Source organism: Mus caroli, unplaced genomic scaffold (assembly GCF_978045245.1).
Source record: "Mus caroli unplaced genomic scaffold, Mus_caroli_1 scaffold_4, whole genome shotgun sequence".
NCBI classification, from domain to species: Eukaryota; Metazoa; Chordata; class Mammalia; order Rodentia; family Muridae; genus Mus; species Mus caroli.
In genome coordinates this window covers 90,400,410-90,422,537 of record NW_028227259.1, presented here as the reverse complement: position 1 = coordinate 90,422,537, position 22,128 = coordinate 90,400,410, and the positions used below count along the sequence as shown (strand labels likewise).

At 37.2% G+C, this 22,128-nt stretch overlaps 1 protein-coding gene across 1 annotated transcript; it reads right to left on the bottom strand.

Annotated features, from left to right (window-relative positions):
• Positions 1 to 1,425: 1,425 nt before the first annotated feature.
• Positions 1,426 to 21,694, bottom strand: Prr27 (proline rich 27). The gene is made up of 6 exons (XM_021163357.2): positions 21,515 to 21,694; positions 14,484 to 14,545; positions 12,656 to 12,679; positions 9,375 to 9,398; positions 6,776 to 7,709; positions 1,426 to 1,556 (listed from the first exon to the last, which is right to left on the bottom strand). Exons 2-6 carry the CDS (start codon positions 14,532 to 14,534, stop codon positions 1,426 to 1,428), a joined length of 1,164 nt encoding a protein of 387 aa, XP_021019016.1. The 5' UTR covers positions 14,535 to 14,545; positions 21,515 to 21,694.
• Between the last annotated feature and the right edge of the window lie 434 nt (positions 21,695 to 22,128).

The following is a 22,128-nucleotide window of genomic DNA, read 5'->3' as shown; positions in this document are numbered from 1 at the left end:
CTTACAAACACAGAGATCTGCAATCGGAAGAACTTGAAACTGTTATAGCAACTTGCAAAACACGTGACTCTCATTTTGGGAGTCTTTATGGTGGTGCTAGTGTCAGGGGTGGGGAAAGGCGTTGCCAGTGGCTCCATAGAGATCAACCAGGTGAGGAAAAAGCCAGGCATCTTTTAATCCATGAGGAAGGATCAGACTAACCATGAGGACTTTGTTGTTGTTGTTGTTGTTGTAGGTGGTGGTGGTGGTGGTGGTGGTGGTGGTGGTGGTGGTATTTCTGTGGACCTTCGGTTCCATCCATTAGGCTGGCAGGGTCAGGGAGAGGAAGGTGGTTGTTAACCACAGAAGCATTACCAGATTTTCATATAGGTGGAGAAAAAAATAAAGGGCTTATAGATTTGCTCAGTAGTTGCATGAATAAGTAAATTGACTGAATTGGGTGCCTAGTTAAGGAGATAATGGCTCCAGGCCCCATATCCCTTATATTCTCTCTGGCTGGGGCCTGTAAAAGAGGAAGAACCCTTGCTCTTGGTCATAAGCCTGTGAGCTGCTTTATTTTTATTTATTTATTTATTTATGATGGACCAACAAAGACTTTTCAACTGGGTCCTTTTTTAATTCTAACCCATCACAAAACCAGTACTTTTAAATCATTTCCTGCTCTAAATGTCCTTATTGATTGCCCAGAGAGGAGCAGTTTCCATAAGTCCCTTACTCTATGTAGCTGTTTGAGTACTCATTTAAACCCTCAGGGCTCTAAACTTTAGATTTTTCCAAAATATTCCTTACATTCTTGCAATTAGATTTTCTCAACATTCGGCCATACATAGATCATTCTTTAATGTTCAAAAAATTACAGATTTAGGGCTGGAGAGAGCTCAGTATGTTCAGCTCAGAGGCCTGGGGATGGGTTCTGGTGTAGTGACTTGCAGTTGTCTAACTGTCCCAGGGGTTTTGTCGTCCTCTGCTGGCCTTCGAAGGTACTGTATGCAGATGGAGCACAGAGTTGCACAGGCAAACACCAGTATCCCAAAGTTAAGGTTTATTTATGAGTAAAATATCCTAAAGAATTTTCACTGTTTTACTTCAAATTCAAGAAAGGATTTTTCTAGAAATTTATAATTTTCGTAGTTTTTGTTGTCTCCTCTGTCTGTGCCTACCCTACCCCAACTCTTGATCGTCTTGGTAGTCACAAGTTCCTTTGCTACCCAGGCTGGCTTCAAACTCTTGCTCTTCTTACATCTGTCTTCTCTTACATCTTACATCATCTTCTGCTGGGAAGACAGTCTGTGTCATCAGGATGATGTGTACCTCTAAGTCACATTCACTATTTCCACCCTAAAAAGTCTGTCTTAGCCGTGAGTGACCTTTAAATTTTATGAGTTATAACAAGCTGCCTGTGAAGATTTGGGACAGGAAGCTGCCTCAGGAAATGCTTCCTTTAGACATGGATGTGAGAAGAATGGTTGCCAGAGGTTTGGGCCTCAACACAACTGGGAAGCTGACTTCGTGTTCATCTTGAACAATAAGTAAAATGCTGTTTAACATATTACATGCTGAAGGGAAGAAAACAAATTTAGTTTAACAAAGTAACTTGGGGAAAAGATAGAGTTAGATTCTGTCTTAGGTAGGGTTTTACTGCTGTAAACAGAGACTATGACCAAGTCTTATAAATGACATTTAGTTGGGACTGGCTTACAGGTTCAGGGTTTCAGTCCATTATCATCAAGGCAGAAACTTGGCAACATCCAGGCAGACATGGTGCAGGAGGAGCTGAGAGTTTTACATCTTTATCTGAAGGCTGTTAGTAGAATACTGACTTCCAGCCAGCTAGGGTGAGAGTCTTAAAGTCCATACCCACAGTACCATGCGTATGTCAAAGGGCACACCTTCTAATAGTTGCTACTCCCTAGGCCAAGCATATACAAACCATCACAGCCTCCCAGTGATTTCCCCTTCCTCCCCATGAAGACTGCATTAGAGTAGCCAGTGAAGTAAGGGAACAATATGGAGTAATAGAAACTTGTAGAAAAGGAACATACATTGTATTTATTGACACAAGAGCCTTAACTGAAAGCAAGTTGATCAACATCCTGAAGACTTTTGTTACTAGATTATCAAATAAATCCTGAGAGTAAAATGCTCCAGAGTGTTTCTGTCCTCATGTAATTAATTCCTTTATTATATTAATTATACTCTAAAATACCAATTGCTTAACTGAGATAGTCTTTCTTTTATTTTCTTTTCCCTTTGAGAATTTTTGGGATCTGACTGAAAAATCTATTTTCAAAGTTTATAATGATGCTTGATGTATATACTTACATATTTTAAATGTATGTATACATATGTATATAAATACATAATAATATATACATGGATACACATAGTGTAAAAATATTACCATTATTAAATGAACTGACATATTCATTTTACAGTAAATGAGTTTTAGGGAGTGACTATCCTTAAAGTATACACTCACCTTAAATTTCTAGTAGATAAAACATCAATATCTGGTCATCTAGTTGCAGTTTTTGTCTCCAGAACTTTTTATCTTCTAACTGCATATTTATACACTCTTAACTCTATGCCAGCCCCAATCCTGTGGTAACTGTCATTCTATTCTCTACAAAATAACTAAGTCCAAAATAACAGGGCTTTAGCCTTCCAAGCAGGAAATGGACTTTGATAGTCCAAGGATATAAAGCCCACTTTTCATATTATTGGAAGAAATCATGACTATAACACTTATTTCCAGAGAGGAAAATCGTGCACATGTCTCGGCCTTGGCTTTTTTATTTCTGCTTGGAATGGTGCAGCAGTGGTAATCTTCTAAATGGGAATATTTTAGTTTTCCTGTCTCAGGTTCATCATGGGACCACCATTTGGGCAACTGGTCACTTGTTTTGTTCAATGTTCAGGAGTAGGGAAAGTCTCACTCCGATGCAGGGAAGGTTAAGGGACTTGAGATTTTTCTGACCTGAGAAGAAAGTGACTGCTGTATTTGTGGGAAGAAACTAAGAGGCTGCTGGGTTTTAAGGTAAGATGTGCTGAGGCTTGCTGTGTATCCATCAATCTCGGATTTATTAGTTTCCCTTCTAGTCCACTGGGCACATGAGACTGCATATCAAAGGACTGAAGGTGGGTAGAAGCCAAAAAGAGACAGCCGGAGGCAGAGACAGGAAGAAATTTCCCCACGGCCATCTGCGGCACATATTGCCAACATACTGATTTTAACTTGGTAAAATTAGTTTTGAGCTTTTGATCTTCATACCATGAAAAAAATAGATTTTTTTTAAATAAACTGTGTATTTTGTGGTAATTTGTCACAAGAGTACTAAAATCACTGTTCAACCTCACACTAGTTTAGTTTACCTTTCCTTCTCAGCAATAATCAAAGTCCATAATTTCTCGGTATATTCTTTCATCTTTCTGCAAATACTTTATAACTATTTAATAATTGCCAAGCCTTGTCTTTAAAGTGAGAACACTATTTGTATGATTACTGTCAGGGCTTACCCTTTGTGAGGAGCACGGAATGGCTCCTGACACAAGCCCAATGAAAAATTGTTTAGAAAAGTTGATGACATTTTGAAGCCAAGAAAATGATGGTAGGCAGGGAGTAAGTGGTCACATAGTCTTTAGGAGAAAGAATTTAAGAACAAAAGACTTTTGGGATAGCATTTGAAATGTAAATGAAGAAAACATCTAATAAAAAATGTTTAAAAAAGAACAAAAGACAACAATGTATTTGTATTGTATCCTAGAGCTAGTTTGAAGAAAGGTGCTATTGCATACTTAAATTTGTTTAAATTTCTATAGCTATACCTATAAGGTATATATTTTATCATTTGAACTGAAAATAAAGCATTCATCATTATTGTTTTGTGAAATGTCTACAGAAATCTAGCACAAACCAACAAATATGGAGAGACTAATAGTTTTAATAAAACATAGTAAACTATTTGTTGAGAAAAGAGATAACATTTAGATTTCTTTTGGTTTGTTCATTGGCACCTGTGAAACAATAAAAAAACATGTCAGCTTTGTATAATAAACTGTCAAATTTCTTACATATAAAGCAAAGTTGTTTTTCTTTACTCATGAGTTCATTATAAAGGACTATATAGAATAGTCATCTAAAAGTACTCATCACGATAATGTTTTCTCCTCTGTCTGCATACAGATGCAGCATTCCTACAGTTATATATTCTTACAGGAATTAATAAGCATCCATGTAACAGTTTAATTCAAATGCAACATTTCAGTCTATTTGAATGCATATGTAGATACCATGAAACCTGGGTTGGAATAGCTATTGATTTAGCTACTCTTGATATTGAAACATAGGAGTGAAGGAGAATTCTTTTTCCATCTTTATAGACTGTCTAGGAAGATAGGATTTTCCCCTTTACCTATTTCACATTGAGTAACTCCTTCCATGTAAGGAATTTGATAAGTATGCCTGTGAGCATGTGAAATTGTTAAATGATTTTAAATGAATCTAATATCTTGATATTATTCGCCTATAGGCCTCTCATCTTAAATACCAGTAAAATAAAATGTCACATAATTTAGCTGGGGTTAAGGGTTTAAGAAAAAAACAGAAAATGGCTAATGTCATTAAGGATGACTATAGTTAAAGTGACCACTGATAGCGCAGACTGATGTCACATTTATTCTCAATATAACTTTAGGCATGGGTGGCACCTCAGGAATAGAATTTCATCTGACTGAAAGTTAAAATAATATCTCCCTATTTCCTTGTCCAGTGAACATTTATGATCATAACCTGATAATAATCTGGGCATAGGGCAGAGGTATAAGGACTTGAAAATAGTTATTTGTTTTCTTTATTTTACTTATTTTTGGTTAGATAGGAAGTGAGGAGATCAACTGAGCATTCTGTCCAGGGCCTTTCTTGTTAGGACAGTGTGTGAGGTGAGATGGAGGAACAGGGAGTGGGTAAGGATGGCAAATGGCCCGCAGGCCTTAATGGACAGAACTCCTCATTTCAGTCTCCTTCCCCTTCAGAGGAGCTTCTTTCTAAAGGGATGAGTATCATTGCGGTGTAGTCAGGTCATATTCAATTTGAATCACTTTTTAAAAAAGATTTATTTCCTTATTTTATGTATGTGAGTACACTGTAGGTGTTTTAGACACATCAGAAAAGGGCATCAGATTCCCTTACTGATGGTTGTGAGCCACCATATGATTGCTGAGAATTGAACTCAGGACCTCTGGAAGAGCAGTCATTGGTGCTCTTAACATCTGAGCCATCTATCCAGTCCCTTGCTGGTTCCTAATTTTGATCAGTTTAAGGAAGAATTTTCTATTCTAATAACAGTCTGGAAATTGTATACAGGAAATAAATTCATCATGTCTTAATTTCTAAGGAACTGATAACTAGCAACCACATCCCATTTTCTCATTTCACACATGTATGCATGACTAAAAGACTATATATATATATATATATATATATATATATATATATATATATATGCAAAGGTAGTTTCAGCTGAGGAGCTGTAGTGTAATTAATCCACAATTTCCACATCTCATTATTATGCATGACTTATAGAAACAAATGCATATCACTCTCTTCTCCAGAAAATCTCACTTCTCTACCTAAAAAGAACAAGGGTATTTTCACTTATGATTAAATATATTTCATTTGGTAGCACAGGGGCTTTCTTTTCTAAATAATCTAGTTATTCTGAGGTGCTTTATAAAAGTTCCAGAGAAATCTGCTTGCAGACAAGATGGCTAACATAAAGAGGGTTGCGTCTGTTGTCTGAAATAAAGTATATGTTTAAAATTATAAGGAGAGGCCGGGTGTGGTGCATTCCTTTAGTCCCAGCATCCAGGAGGCAAAGGCAGGTGGATCTCTGTGAGTTCCAGGCTAGCCCTGGTTACATAATGAAATCTTTTCTGAAAAGAAAAATAATTATGAAGATGAAAAGGTTTTTTTTCCCCATGATTTTAACTTCTTGTTGTGAAGAATAGTTGTTATTAAGATACAGGACACAGAAAAAAAAATGGAGAAGTAAGTGTTTTAGCGTGTTGCCCCCACAGAGTTCTAGGGATTACACATAGATTAAATGCTGTGTGTTTTGCAAGTATATATCTGTGTGTGTATGCATATGTGCGTATTATATGTGCATACTATATGGGGGGGAACCTTAAATTCTTCCTCTCATATGATGAATAAATTAAATTTATCTAGCTAATCACTTTTAAACTGTTTTTATATGTATCAGAATGTTTTTCTGCATTATATATGCACATATATGTAACACACAACACACACACAAACACCCCCTATGCATGCCTGGGGCATGTGAAGAGGGTACTGGATCCCTTGGAATCAAAGTTACGAATGGATGTGAGCTTCTATGTGGGTGCTGGGAATTGAACCCTGGTCCTCTGTGAGAATAAATGCTCTTAACCACTGAGCCATCTGTGTAGCGCCACTTATCATTTCTACCTGACAGGAAGTTTTACAAAGATGTGAGATATGAGAAGATGGGAGAAGAAACAAGAAGAATCAAGACTCTAATGTATATATTCAAATATTCAAATCCTGAAAGTTCTTTTACTGTGTACATGGTAATAATGCCCTATACACTTTTAATATCCGCAGTTTATCTGTTGACTAACTGTCCACTAAAAGACTAGATTGTAATCCTGAAGTGGGTGTGTTCCTTGTACAGAAGTTGTGTGCCTCCCCGTCTATAAACCCCACACATAGCAGTGGTTACAGTAGGTAACTTACCTGGTAAAAAAAAAGCCTGTGCTTCTTGGCTGGCAGATTTGGCCTCAACAGGCTCAAGTTCCTGCGGTTTTGCTTCAGTAGGCTCAGCTGTAATAAGTTTTCCCACAACAGCCTGGCTCGCCATAAGTTCAGCTGGAGGAGGTCGGCCTGCAGCAGATTCTGCTGCAGGAAGCTTGGCTTCAACAGCCAGGCCTGCAGCAGGCATGGCTGGCAGAGACTGTGCTACAGCAGGCTCACCTGAAGTAGGTTTGTTTTCAGAAGACAGGCCTGCAGGGGATTCAGCTAGTGGGGACTGTGCTCCCACAGACAAGGGTAGAGCGGGTTCAGGTGCCATGAGGCGGGATGCATCAGGGACAGCTGCCTCTAACTGGTGGGGGGCAGGCTCAGGTGCACCAAACTGGACTGGGGCAGGCTCAGGTGCACCAAACTGGGATGGAGCAGGTTCGGGTGCAAGAGGTTTGGGTCCAGAGGGTGGCACGGGTGTTCCAAGTTTGACTGCCTGAGGCAGACCTAAAATAGGTTTGTCTACAGGGAACTCAGGTACCAGACCCTCACCTTCAGCAGGCACAGCAGAAACTGCTACGGGCTCAGGTCTAACAGGTGAGATGACAGAAATCTTTGGAGGTATGACAAAGGGATATGGCCTGGGAGGAAAGGGTCTGGGAGGAGGAAGAGGAACGACTGGGGGACCATTCAATGGAGCATCAGCTGGGTAGTTAAGACTTTGGTATACATAGCGAAGTTTAGAAGGAGTGGCAATCCAAGGATATAGAGATAACCCCTTTTCAAGTTCAGAACTTCCAGGGAATTTGGTGATGGTGCTTCCTTGTTGAGTGTTAAAAGGAGGCAAAAGAAAAGGTGGCAAATTGTCATTCCATAGGCCAAACGGGATATTCAGAGATGGATTAAGTGGGTAGCGATTTCCAAAGTAATCCTAAATAGAAGGAAAGGAATTCATTGTAGTTGACCATTTATACATGTAGCTATATTAATTTCTGCTATGACTGTAGTCATATATGAATAATGTTTTTAAAGGAATACTTGTTTAGTCTTTTTAATAACCAATATGCATCCATATTTATCGAAATGAAAATATTTTGAGAAGATAACAAACCTAAACTGAAGGAGAAGCACTTTGAGAAGCACTTTGTAGAGAAGAGAAGTGTTACATATTGCAGAATACACTGCCTGGGTTAGGATGGGGGTGTCTTAGATAAACATTGAATGCAGTTTAGAAGATTAACATAGGATGCAGGACAGGTTCTTCCAGGATAGTCTCCACCATGTTCTTAATCTGTGCCTATTGCACCTGAAAACCCCCTTCTCTGCAAATTAATTGTCCTACATGAAGCCTTCAGTTCCATACTCTTCTTTCAGTTGTAGTACTATTTGTGACCTCTGTCCCAGATTTGTCCTGTTTCCTCAAACTTTCATCCCACCCCCCAGGTATTGTTATCAGAAGGGCAGGTGGAAAATATGAAAAATGGACTTGGCTTTTCATATATAAATTTCCCAGTGATGTTTCTGTTTTAAATGGGTATTTTAATAACATTGGTCATGAATTTAACCATCAAATTTCAAATTCTTTCTTATGGTAGGACCTCTACCAATTCCTCTGGTGGTTCTACCAGATTTCTCTACCTCATTCTGGAAGACTGCCAGGGACCTCAGGTCACATAGTTATGCAAGAATTCACAGAAAACAGGAACACTTCTTACTCATGTGCATATGATATTTTTTATCTTATTTTAAATGCCCCCCACCCCATTTTACAAATCAGGATCTTAGAATTTGGTCATTTATATAGCTACAGTTTGACTGTCATTCAAAGACTTATGTTCAGTGTTTCTCATGCCCAGAGTTGTTTTATTTAGATGCATGCCAAGTTGTACTCCTAATAATATACTTCCTATGGATACAGATTCAGTTTTCACAATTTTTTTGTAAAGTGCTGCCTTCCTTGTTAATTATACTTTTTACAATGTCAAACTTTATAAGATTATGTTTCATTTTAACCCACTCAACCTACTAAGCATGAACAATGATGGCAGGTTAACAGTGTGGATAAAATATTCTGTGATGACCAAGATATGCATAGACAAGTGGACCCATGAATGAAGAGAAGTGAACAAGTCTTTAAATGAACCAACTAGTTCTTCAAAAAAAAACAATCACCATAAAACTGAACTATCTAACATTATTTGGTGGGAAATGATATCTTAAAAAATAGTACCCCAGAGCTCTTGACTCTAGCTGCATATGTATCAAAAGATGGCCTAGTCGGCCATCACTGGAAAGAGAGGCCCATTGGACATGCAAACTTTATATGCCCCAGTACAGGGGAACACCAGGGCCAAAAAAATGGGAAAGGGTGGGGAGGGAAGTAGGGGGGAGGGTATGGGGGACTTTTGGGATAAAATTGGAAATGTAATTGAGGAAAAGATGTAATAAAAAATAGTTTTATATGTAAAAAAAACCACTTCCATTAAAGAATAACAAGGCAAAAAAAAAAATAGTACACACTACGTATTAACATATTTAATTACCAAAAAAAGTAAATAAATAAAAATAAAACCCAAAAGATTTGAGTTCACTTTACCTCTTCAGTGGACGAGGGTGATTTCTGAAAAAAAAAAATTGTTGTAAAGTTGATACTATGGAAAGCATAACATTTCAAATCTCTGATTACAATTGGAGGAGCATTGTACCAGTTTTGGAATTTTCTCTTTTAAGAGCCATCAACAGTTAGTTGCCGTGTCTTCAGTTTTCCTATAACTATCTATCGTCTTACTATTGTCATTTTTCTTCTGAGAGAGCCTCCTCATGCAGCCCTGGGCCAGGTCCGTTATATATAGACCATACCATGACCTAATCATGCAACCAGTATGCTGATCTCAAAAATATGATCCTCTGAGCTTGGCTTTAGATTCTAGTAACATAGGCATGTGCTATAATGCCTGACTTCTAGTAAGCATCCTTTCTATGTGATGTGATGCCTCAGTGTCACTGAGGAGAAGAACCCAAGGCTCAGTGAGACAATGGCTCTAGGCAGAAATCACTACTTAGCTCAGCCATGCCCAGAGAAGCTTTTTGCAGTAAATGGTAGTTAACACAGAGACCTGAACTGGTTAATGTGCAGACAGTGAAAGACCTTGGTACACTTAGCCTTTAATGAGATGTCTTTATCAACCCCCTAGACTCAAGGATCACGGATATATTGAGAAGAGGAGACAGAAAGAACGTAAGAGCCAGAAGTGATGGAGGACTCCAAGGAAACAGCATCTTCCAGACACAAGCCTGATTCATATATTGACTCACAGAAACTGTGGCAGCATGCATGAGACCTGCAAAGAAGAGGAAGTGGACACCAAGTCCCACCCCTAGCCAAGAGGTTATCTGCAGTTGATACTTGCTGGGAGAGGGAATGATTGATTTTCTCCAATGGAGTGACACTCACTAAGGCCAGGCCTCATGCCCAGGAGGGCTTTATCAACCCAAAACAGACTCTCTGTTTTTCTCTGTGTGCTTTTATTTTGTTATTGTTTAGTATTTTTTGTCTTCCTGATTTTGTCTTGCTTTGTTTTTCTGGTGTTTTGGTTTTTTGAGTTTTTTGAGAGAGAAAGAATATGAAGTTGGGTGGGTATGGAGGTGGGGAGAATCTCAGAATACTTAGGGTGGGGAGGGAGAAGGTGCATGATCAAAATTCATTGTATGGAAAAATTTTTAAAAAGGAACATTATATAAACAAAAAAAATGTAAAGACCAACATGATATACAGGGCTGAGGAGATGGCTCAGTCAGCAAAGTTTCTGCTGTGCAAGCCTGTTGACCTACATTTTATCCCCAGCACCCATATAAAAGCCAGAGATAATTAGGGAAGAATGGCAAATATGATTAAAATCATTGTACAAAACTCATATAACTAATACAAAATAAAGGATACAATGTATGTACAATTATCTGAAAGAAAAATCCAGACACAGAGGCATGTACCTATAATCCCAGTGCAAGGTGCAGGGAAGGGCAGGACATAGGACATGCAAAGAGGAGGATAGCTACAGTTCGTTGACTAACCAGCCTGGCCTAATCATGGAGTGAACAAGAGAAGAGATAGTGACTTGAAATATAAGGTAGAGAGCAACTGAGTAAGATGCCAACTGAAACCTCTGTCCTCCACAGCAATTTGCACACACACTACCATACACATGCACAGACCCTGTGAATCCTGTATACACAGAATACCATGAACATTCAAGGATTACTGTCTACTCAGTCCAGTGTTTTTATACTACCACTTAAATTTTTTTTGTTCACAATCTATTTAGAAACTCTCAAGTACCAAAGCCAAAACTTTTGATTCATTTTTTTATATCTACCTTCTTATTTATAACAGATGCACATTATATCACCCTCTGTGCTTCCTATAAAATCTTAGCTATGAAATGAGGCCTTCAGCATAGCTTCTCAGTAAATTTACATTTTTCCACGGACTTTGAAGTATTTTAAGCTTTTTCTTGAATAGTATTATATGACACACACACACATACACCCAGACCACAGAGGCACAGACACACAGACACAGACACACACAGACACACACAGACACACACACACAGTGCTTGCTTTCTGGTATGCTGGCTGTAGACATTAGGATGCTAGCTATTAAAAAGTGCAACCAGACCAGATTTCTTTTTCAAATGCCAGAAATACTATACCTGAAGCCAGCCAAACTTTCCATGTAAAATTTAATATTACTTTCCTATTTTAGATTGATCTTATAGAATTAAATAATCTTAAAGTTTTCCAATAGATTTTTCCATATTCCCTAAGGTATGAGAAATGTAAAATAAATAACATTCCAGGGCAGGCCTGGGACACAAGTGTGGGACACAAGTGTGGGACATAAGTGTCAGTTACTTTTATTATTGAAAGAGACCCAGAATCTGATGACTGTTAATGTGAACTTCAAATATATTAATATTGTTTTAATTTTTGAAAAGTTTCAAAGGTTTTTAGCTGCTTTGCCAGTTTTGCTGTTTTTATTCAAAAGCATTTACATCTCAGACCCTTTTTAAAAAGGTATATATATATATATATATAAAACTATGCTTTCCTATCAACCCATAACACACTTGTGGCTATGGATACTTGTAACTTTCTTAGCACACATTTGTCATTAGAATATGAGATAATGATTACAAAGTACTAAAGAAAATCAAGTATTGGTAAGTCCGTTTGTCTGCTACATGAAATAATTCATGATTATTTCCTGCACAGAAATCACCTAGTTCCTTGGAATATGTACTCATAGCATTTGTAGTTTCTAGTATCTAGATGAAATTCAGTCCAGCATGATGGTAGATGCTTATAATCCTAACTCACGGGAGGTGGAGGCAGGAGGAAGAAAAGTTAAGATCATGCTTAGAAACACAGAGCATTGAAGGTCACCCTGGGCTACATGAGACCCTTTCTCTACCTCCTTAAAAGAAAACAAACAACCCATATGCAAATAAAATAATTGAATATATAGCTGCTCAGTATCTTGCTTTCTTCTGTTCTAATCTCTCATGCCATCATTTTCTCATTGGTTATATTGCTTAAGTACAAATTCAGAAATATCATAGAGGCATAAAGGTAAATTAAGACACACAGACTTTTATTCCACCATAAAAGGAGTTCATCCTATGCTTCTGGTTATCAGAAATGAAGGCTTGCTGGCAAATATGTTTGGCATAAGTGTATATTCTATGCCTTTTTCACCTTATCTGAAGAAATTAATAAAACAATATTTAAGAGCAATTAAAGTCAATTGCATTGCCCAGAAAATAGAGAACCTATAAGTGAAAATATACTTTAATGATAAAATGATAATTGTTTTACCTTATGAATGAAAGGATAACGTCTCTAAAAAAAAGAAAAATATTTTAATGTGGTTATTTGAGAACAACTGCATTCAGACTTTCCTTTTACTGAAGAATTTGCATCGTCTTATCATCATTGTTTTCTTGACTATGAGTCCCGGTCTGAAGAATTGACATCATAATCATTATGATGTTTTCAACAGGGGCTTTTATTTTGACTGAAAAGTGTTTAGTTTGCATCATTGTGTATGCAGGTAAATCTTTGCCATGTGAGACGCCATTTGGCTCTCATTCATACATGTTGTTTTACCACTCTAATTCGTGTGTGTGTGTGTGTGTGTGTGTGTTTGTGTTTGTGTGTATGTATATGTATGTGTGTGTATATGTGTGTATGTGTGTGCATGTCCGTGTGCATGTGTGTGTGTGGTCTAGTGCCATTTTGTAGATCTATGCATTATTTTCTAATAAAACTTTGTTATGTCTTCTGAATTCACCATAGAAGCTTTATTGTGACTTTTGAATTCACCATAGATCAGGTACCATACAGGATAAAAGCTAGTGTAGGAAACTCAGCATATTTATTTTAAGAATTACAAATTAATTTAGGTACATTTAAGGGACATAATAATATTTTGAAATTTAGCCAAGAAGCTAATAATAATTAGAAGTGTTGAGTAGTCTGAATTTCTACTCAATCTTAGATATTTTTGTTAAGTAATTATCTTATTTAGTATTAAAGCAATTACTCAGAGTGGATATTCCTCCTTTTTCAAAGAGAGAGTTTAACACACTCATTTGCTAGAATTAAAACTGTTTTCAACCCCATACTTTTATTCCCAGCATCTAGGAGGCAAAGGCAGACAAATCCATGAGTCTGGGGCCAGCTTGGTCTCTGTAAGGAGTGCCAGGCAATCCAGGACTCCATAGTGGAATTCTGAATAAAAAGAAATGATCTCAAGCCTCATCAGTTCACCTAACACTGAATGTCATCATGCTCATTCCTTGGCCCCTTTGAGCATCCTTTGGTTCTCTACACATCTCAGCAAATAGGATTTCACTGTCAGAGAAACCCTGCTAAAACTGTCTGCACAGGATTGTAGTGCCCTATAATGCTTTCTCCTTCCAGTTTCCTGAGTCTGAATTCACATCCTTTCCATGCTGTTGATCTGCTCCAGGTTTGTTTGTTTGTTTGTTTGTTTGTTTAAATTCCTTTTTTAAAAAATTAGATATTTTCTTTATTTAAATTTCAAATGTTATATCCTTAACTGGGCCCCCTCCCCCTCTCCCTGCTTCAATGACAGTGCTCCCCCACCCACCCACCCACTCCCACCTCCCTGCCCTGGCATTCCCCTACACTGGGGCATCAAGCCTTCACAGGATCAAGGGCCTCTTTCCTCCCGTTGATGCCCAACAAGGCCATCCTCTGCTACATGTGCAGCTGGAGCCATGGGTCCCTCCATATGTACTTTTTGGTTGCTGGTTTAGTGCCTCACAGATCTGCAGGATCTGGTTGGTTGATATTGTTCTACCTATGTCGTTGCAAACCCCTTCAGCTCCTTCTCTAACTCCTCCAATGGGGACCCTGTGCTCAGTCCAATGGTTGTCTGTAAGGATCTGCCTCTGTATTTGTCAGGCTCTGGAAGAGCCGCTTAGGAGACAGCCAGGTTTTAGATCTTTATTATCTGGCTTTTGAAAATTTCTTTCAAGATTTAGACACTGTCACATTTATGCCCATAACCTGATGACTTGTATAAGCACTATACTCACTTCCTCTTCAGTATGACTCCTAACCACACTTACTTGATATTATACCCATTGCTCCAGGTCTTGAGAGCTCAGTTACTTACCCTCTTTGCAAAAGCGACACACATGATGCAGGCCCAAAGAAGTAACCTCATTTTGATGAAGCCTATGAACATGAAGAGTAGAATTTATTTTTCAGAACATATACAGAATGTTTTAAGTTACTTCTGTCTGGGAGAGGAGAAAAGGTGTGCTGCTATTTAACTGCTGTCAGCCTGGCTCAGCAGGGAAGACGCTAAAGTCCATTCTCTTTGTTTTCTCTTTTCACTAATTAACATGAAATTCAACTCACTTTTTACTCAAGGGCATCTTTTGCAATTTGCCTTGGAGGATATACACGGAAATGCAATTGTCTTAAGTAATCACATGTGGCATACATTGTAGAGAATCTATGGATTCAATGGGAGACTGATACCATCTAACTGGAAAAATTTATCACTTTCAATTTTCTTTTTTTCTCTTTTCTTTTCTTTTCTTTTTTCTTTTTCTTTTTCTCTTTCTTTCTTTTTTTTTTTTTTTTTTTTTTTTTTTTTTTTTTTTTTTTTTTTTTTTTTTTTTGCTAACACATCCTTTAGCACATTAGACATTTTATTGGCTCAAATTTTCTGTCACCTAAGAATAAAGGAGTGCTCGATTTAAGTGTATGTCTTGGTTAGGATTTTTTGTGAAACAACAACACATCTCTAATTGCTTTACTGTTGATGTTTATAGATTTTTCTTTTTTCAAAAATATAAACATTTCCACTTTTTATAAGACGATGTCTATACAAAGGCAATATTGTAGCATACTTCTGAGTTTCCAAATGTGAATGAGAGATATATTCAACCTGATGTGCATTACCAAGAGTAATAATATTAATTCCTTGATTCATTTCAAATGAATGTTTAAATAAGCAATATATCTAAGGTATATTACTGTTTTTAGTTATACATTAACTGTTTTTATAGTTGTTTCCATATGTTATCATTATTTGCTATTACCTATGTTTTTTTGCTCTACGTACAGATTTTAGGTTATGTATATTCTAATAATATGAGAAAAGATTCAAATTTGTTGGATGGAGTAGACCATGGATGGTTGCTGCCAAAAGTAAAGGTTGTAAAACTATGTTTTCAGAAAAAGGCCTGGGGGAAGTACACAATGTCCCCATCTTACTCTTTCCAGACTTTGCTCAACTGCTTAAATGTTTGAGTCACATGGTGCTTGGTCTCTGCTGTGATCCCTGGGTGGTACAGTACTGAGACATTAAAAAATAACAATAGACACTGTCTAAACATTATAATATATGTTAGACATCTCTACCTTATTCTGTTTACACATGAGGAGCATTAGAGAATTCTGGGGAAAATCCTCAGGGGTACTTCTTGAGTTATTGGTTTAACTATTTTAGTATTTTAGAAGCTCTATATTTTTTTGTTTTGCATTGTCTTAGTTCTTCGCTGGAAATTTTGGAATCCACTATTCCCATGTTTGGGAACAATTCTGAATTTATCTTCTTTTCTCCCACTCTAGTTTCACCCCTTCCCAGAATAATCATGTCTTCTTTTATTAGTCACTAAAATCCTTTTAGAAGTGATCATATTGTAAGCAAACAGAAAAAGAGATGTTAGGCAGTTAAGTGATCTTCCTAAAATTATAAAATTATGTCAAAATTTCCTTGAGTATACCTTAACACATTTATATTTCATCTTGTAATGAAATATAATTAGTCTGTCATTAGTACAGCTTAATGGTTGGCTATATAAATTTAGCTTACATTGTGATCATTTTACATCTAATTGACGTTCTGAAATAAGATTTATTGGCAGTTACCAGATTTCACAAGCTTATCTTACTGCTACTGCTTGTTTTGTATCTATTAGTCTGATTCTATACAATGGCCCTAAGCTAGAAGTATAGCTAACACATTGTCTCTATAAGAGAAAATTTAATGACAGTCAGATGAATTAACAGTTCTAGTAAAGACCTAGTCATCATGCATTTTCTTTTTTTTTTTTTTTTTTTTTTTTTTTGGTTTTTCGAGACAGGGTTTCTCTGTGTAGTACTGGCTGTCCTGGCACTCACTTTGTAGACCAGGCTGGCCTCGAACTCAGAAATCCGCCTGCCTCTGCCTCCCAAGTGCTGGGATTAAAGGCGTGCGCCACCACGCCCAGCTCATCATGCATTTTCATAAAAGATATACAGAAATATTTATTCCTGTCAGAAGAGTTCATAGATATTTAAGAATATAGAAATAAGAGTGGTACCCTTAAAAATCCCCTGGGTACTGACGTATTCTTAGATTTGCTAAAATTTAAAAATCTTCAGACAGTGTCTTGTCTCATGGTCTTTTAATATATCAATTCATAGGACTTGTTATCTAGTTTTTTTGAATATTCAAAAATAAGAAAATCAGTCTTATTCAGATAATATAGATTGAATCTTATTTTCCTGTTTATTTTTTTTAACAGATTGGTAGATTTTTGCTTGATCTTATTGACCTACTTTCTGCAGTTTATACCAATGCCTAAGTACAGCTTGTCCCCAGAGGATCCAGAGAGGACAAATTATGAAAACATCATATGTTTATATCTGTCCTAATAAGTTTCTTTGATTAATGCCTATAATGGCAATTGTTTATGACTATAAATAAATCTATTAAGAAGGCAGTTGGACACTATGTCAATTTAAAGCTTTCACCTGCATACCCCAGAGAGCCTATACTCTTCCTATAATGAATTTTCGATTGGCACTCAGTACCTGGCATACATTACCTTTTGAGGGATGGGTCTCCCCATGTAGTGTTATAATAGCTCAAGTGGGTGTATCCTATTTGGCAAGTTGATCTAGATCATAGGATACACAGGCCGGCTGTCAATGGCCTTTCTCCCCAGCAGACTGAACAGAATTTACTGTAACCATGAAAACTGCCCTGGAGGGAAGAAGCTTCCAGCACAGTCCCAGCTCACTTCCTGTGTCTTGTGCTTCTGAGGTGTGTGGTAACAAAAACAGTTGGTTGAATCACCTAGTCCTGGTGGGCAACCAAATGGAATAGCAAGAGCCTGCAGTGTTTTAGGGATATCCCCTACCAACTTCACAGTTTCAGTTCAAAGAGACTGTTTCATGGTAAATAACTTTATTTTCTATCTATCTATCTATCTATCTATCTATCTATCTATCTATCTATCTATCATCTATCTATCTATCTATTTATCTATCTATCTATCTATCTATCTATCTCCCCATCTCTAACTATCTATCTATCTATCTATCTATCTATCTATCTATCTATCTATCTATCTATCTATCTATCTCCCCATCTCTAACTATCTATCTATCTATCTATCTATCTATCTATCTATCTATCTATCTATCATCTATCTATCTATCTATCTATCTATCTATCTATCTATCTATCTCCCCATCTCTATCTATCTATCTATCTATCTATCTATCTATCTATCTATCTATCTATCTCCCCATCTCTATCTATCTATCTATCTATCTATCTATCTATCTATCTATCTATCATTTATATACCTATTTACTGGTCTTAATTCTAAAGACAACTTTAGTCAGCCAGTTCTCCATCTTTCATTTCAGAGAGGCAACTCCATGCATTTTTTATACTGTCAGATTCATTTTTATCTTAGATTTCCATGCCAAAGTTTATTCTTTTTTTTTTTTTGGTATTTGCAACTAGTAATATTCACTGTTTCTGGTTAAATGTTTTATATTGACAGTAACTCATAGACCCACCACTACACATATAAATTTCATGATCCTAAAACTTCCCTTGGGCGGTTCTGTGTACTCAGCTGCTTTTCTTTCCCACAACAGTCATCAACCACTGAATAATTTTTTCAGTCTCATATTTTTGCTGTTTTACCTTTTATTCTTGTAATAACTTTTTATTTCCCCTTTACAACTTTTCTTTTCATCCTCTCTTTTCATATTTTCCTCTCTTTTACTTTTCTTTAGTCACTCAGTGGTTATTGAACACTTCTATCAGTCCTGGAGATTTATAAGAGACATGTAATTATGTATGTAAAAGGAATCTTGGGAAAAATTTATGTGTGTGTAGTGAGTTATATGGGGTCCTTGATGTTCACTGATCCATAGCACTTATTATCAATAAAGAAGTTAAACATCTATATTTAAACTTAGTTTTATATTTAAGTATGGAATATTAAAAATGTGTAATACCAAGCCCATTGCCATGAGATTCAACAATACAGAATAATGCATAAGCATACAAGTGAAGTTCTTTTGTGAGATATGATTTTGTCTTCCACAAATAGTGGGTTTGAGAAGAATGGTGGGCCAGAACATAACCTTTTATTTTGTAGTCATGGAAATGTGGTTCCTTTTCATTCATGGATGATTGCTAAACTTTTGGAAATGCCAGGAGGTTTAACTTACAAGGTAAATATTCTAAAAAGACATCATTGAATATGTTTCTATGACTGTGAAACCCACAGCTTGGTTTTCATAATGTGCCTTATGTTTTAATATTTTCTAAATCTCCAGTGATGTCATCAAATGAAGCAAAAACAAGTGATGAAGGACAGACACATCAATGTAACTATATCACTGACATCATCTTTATTCGAGACTCTTTGAAAAGCCTCAAAGCTTTCTTTCAGTGGCAAAAGGAGCTGGCTGCTTTTTCACAGTTTGGCATGTTATAACAAAATATTGGTTCCAAAAGTAGATGACATAAATTCAATTCTGATAATGTACTGCATAGGGGAGATGGGAAAGAATAGGTTATTTCTTAATTTTATATTACTGCTATATAATTTTTGTGAAACCAGCAAATGTGGTAAGATATTTAGAAGATAATTGTGACTACATTTGAGATGGATTTAGAGATTGAAACTAATTTTTAATCAGCAATCATCAGTGTAAATTTAAATGATTAAGTCAATCAGATCATATAGAAAACCTGTAAACTTAGAAAATATGTACCTGAGATGATAGCCCTAGAAAATACCAATCATTGTGTGGAGAAAGGGAATCTAGAAAATCACCCCAGAGAAATAGTCTTAAGAAAATGTAAGAGTTATTAGAAAGTATGTCATGACAAGAACCAAGTGTTGTGATACTTCTATAAGAAATATTTTATTTCTTCTATAAATGTATCAACTTTGAGCTACAATATTAGTAGTTACTAATATTTAGTAATAGTAGTATTACTGACAAAATAGTAATTTTAGTAATAGTGTAAGTTCAAAGAATTAAAATGTAATGCCTAACTAACTTTAGATCATGAAATCATTACTACTTGGATACAACCTTCAAGAAAATAGAAAACTTAGGAAATAAAAAGGGGGGGGAGATTTACTAGCTTTAAAGTAGTGGAAGATCACATATTCGGAGAGGCTTTATGGGCAGGGTTTAAGTTATTTTCAGGTTTAATTCAAGTTATCAGGATTGGCCTTTCTGCTTGGATGGGAAGGTGTCCTGGGACTTGGAAGTCCAGGAACCACACAGCTCTGAGGTGGAACAATGTCCCAGTGAAAAGACATCCTGAGATACAGGAGCCCAGGAACCACCTAGCTCTGAGAGGAAGCGTACTCAGCAAAGGCATTGCAGCTCCCAGGGGAGGGTATCCCCAGCTGAGCTGAGCAGCCCAGGAGCCTCAGCCCTGCTCCTTCTCTTCTCTTCTTCTCCTCATTGTTTGTCTTCTTCTGATGAGAGAGTCACACCATGGAGAAAAATCTCATGAAAGAGTGTTATTGGAGGGTCCAGAGTGAGAAGGGACAAATCCAGGAGTGGCTGTCTATGCTCCTGGGAGAGAGCAGACAGCATCAGGGAAATGGACAAAGCACAGTGCTTATATAGGGATTCCTTTTTTTTTTTATGGGTTACATATTTTTATTTTAGTCACTTATGTATCATTACAAAAATTTCTTTGACCTTGAATTTCTAAACCATTTTAAATTTCTGAAAATATTTTGCTTTTATTTTTTTTAATTTGTTTTTTTAATTAGGTATTTTCTTCATTTACATTTCAAATGCTATCCCAAAAGTCTCCCAGACCATCCCCACCCACTCCCCTACCCGCCCACTCGCACTTTTTGGCCCTGGCATTCCCCTGTACTGAGGCATATAAAGTTTGCAAGACCAAGGGGCCTCTTTTCCCAATGATGGCAGACTAGGCCATCTTTTGATACATATGCAGCTAGAGACACGAGCTCCAGGGGTACTGGTTAGTTCATATTGTTGTTCCACCTATAGGGTTGCAGACCCCTTTAGCTCCTTGGGTACTTTCTCTAGTTCCTCCATTGGGGGCCCTGTGTTCCATCCAATAACTGACTGTGAGCATCTACTTCTGTGTTTGCCAAGCCCGGGCATAGAGAGAAGGCTCAGCTGTTAAAGGCTAGGCTCACAACCAAAAGTATATAGGGATTCTTATGGGCATAGAGCTTTCTAGGGTGGAGATTTCCAGGGTGAGGATTGGTCAGATTTCAAGTCCCAGGCTTGGGGGAGCTCAGAGATTGGTGGGTTTTCCTGTTCAAGGATTGATAGTTTGTGTGAGTGTGTGTGTGTGTGTGTGTGTGTGTGTGTGTGTGTGTGTGTGTGTATACAGGCACCCGCTCAGGGATTGGTGGGTTTCTGTGGAAAGTTCATGAATTGGTGAGTTTTCCTATTCAGAGATTACTGGCTTTTATTCAGACTTTTAACCTAAAATTAGCATAAACTGGGCAGGGTCCTGTTGAGAGACTGGAGATGAACTTTGGGACAGTTATGGCAGTTAGTGTGGTCTTGGGGAGGGGTCTGACTGCTGGAGCTCCTCGGGCAGGGCCCTGGCCATACAAAGTTTATAAAGGGAGTCCACAGCAGGGAAAGCCTTTCCTGCCACTTGTTATGAATATCTAACATTTAGCATATCACACCATGATTAAAATAATATTATCGACGTATCAAGACATGGGTGGTGTTTATACACCATAGATTCAATATTTCCAAATAGGAAGGGAAATATTCTCAAAACTTAAGGTAATGCTAGGAGGAGTGCTAACTTTAATTCTGATAAAAACACAATGTGATAGTCTTTAGTAACCATCAAAGTTGAGAAAAGAAACTTACTTTGAGACTCAGAGGCTTAGAACGGAACAGAAGTCAACATTCATTTCAGAGTCTTACATGGCCAGATATTGTCCTGGGAGAGTTGCTTCAGCGTAGAAAGGCAGAAGGATTGTATTAAGTATGAGGATAATATTTTAAATTATGAAGGATAAAGTCTGGGAGAAGTGAGGCCACCAGAGAATACAACAGACAGAATGTAGCATCATCAGATTGCTAAGCAATGGAAGGTTCTAAGAGGACAAATAAGAGTTCTTAGAGCTTATTACTGCTCTGACTTTTCAAAAGACATGTCAGGGCCACCCTTTCCAGAAAAACTGCTGAATCTTTGTAATGTACAGGAAAGGAGCTTAGGAAAAGGGGAACTTGATAGACTGAACTATGTTATGAGGGGGTAAAGGACAGGGATCGTTTATGGTGCCAACCATGCAGACTTCATACCTTGCCTTTGCATCAAAATCATCACAATTTCATGATGGCTTAGACAATTCTCAGCCCTCACTATACCCTCAACCATCATCTGCCTTGGCAACACATTTGGGATTTTCATGGACCCTGGCCCTAGTCCAGATGTATTAATCAAAACAATTAAGTTTAAGAAAGTGGAAGTAAAAAAT

Coding starts and splice junctions, on each gene's coding strand:
- Prr27 (XM_021163357.2), bottom strand. CDS start 14,534: ATGAGGTTACTTCTTTGGGCCTGCATCATGTGTGTCGCTTTTGCAAAG. Junction 12,680..14,483: donor GTGTCGCTTTTGCAAAGAGG/GTAAGTAACTGA, acceptor TCTTTTTTTTAG/AGACGTTATCCTTTCATTCA. Junction 1,557..6,775: donor ACAGGCTTTTTTTTTACCAG/GTAAGTTACCTA, acceptor TCTTCCCTTCAG/CATGTAATATGTTAAACAGC.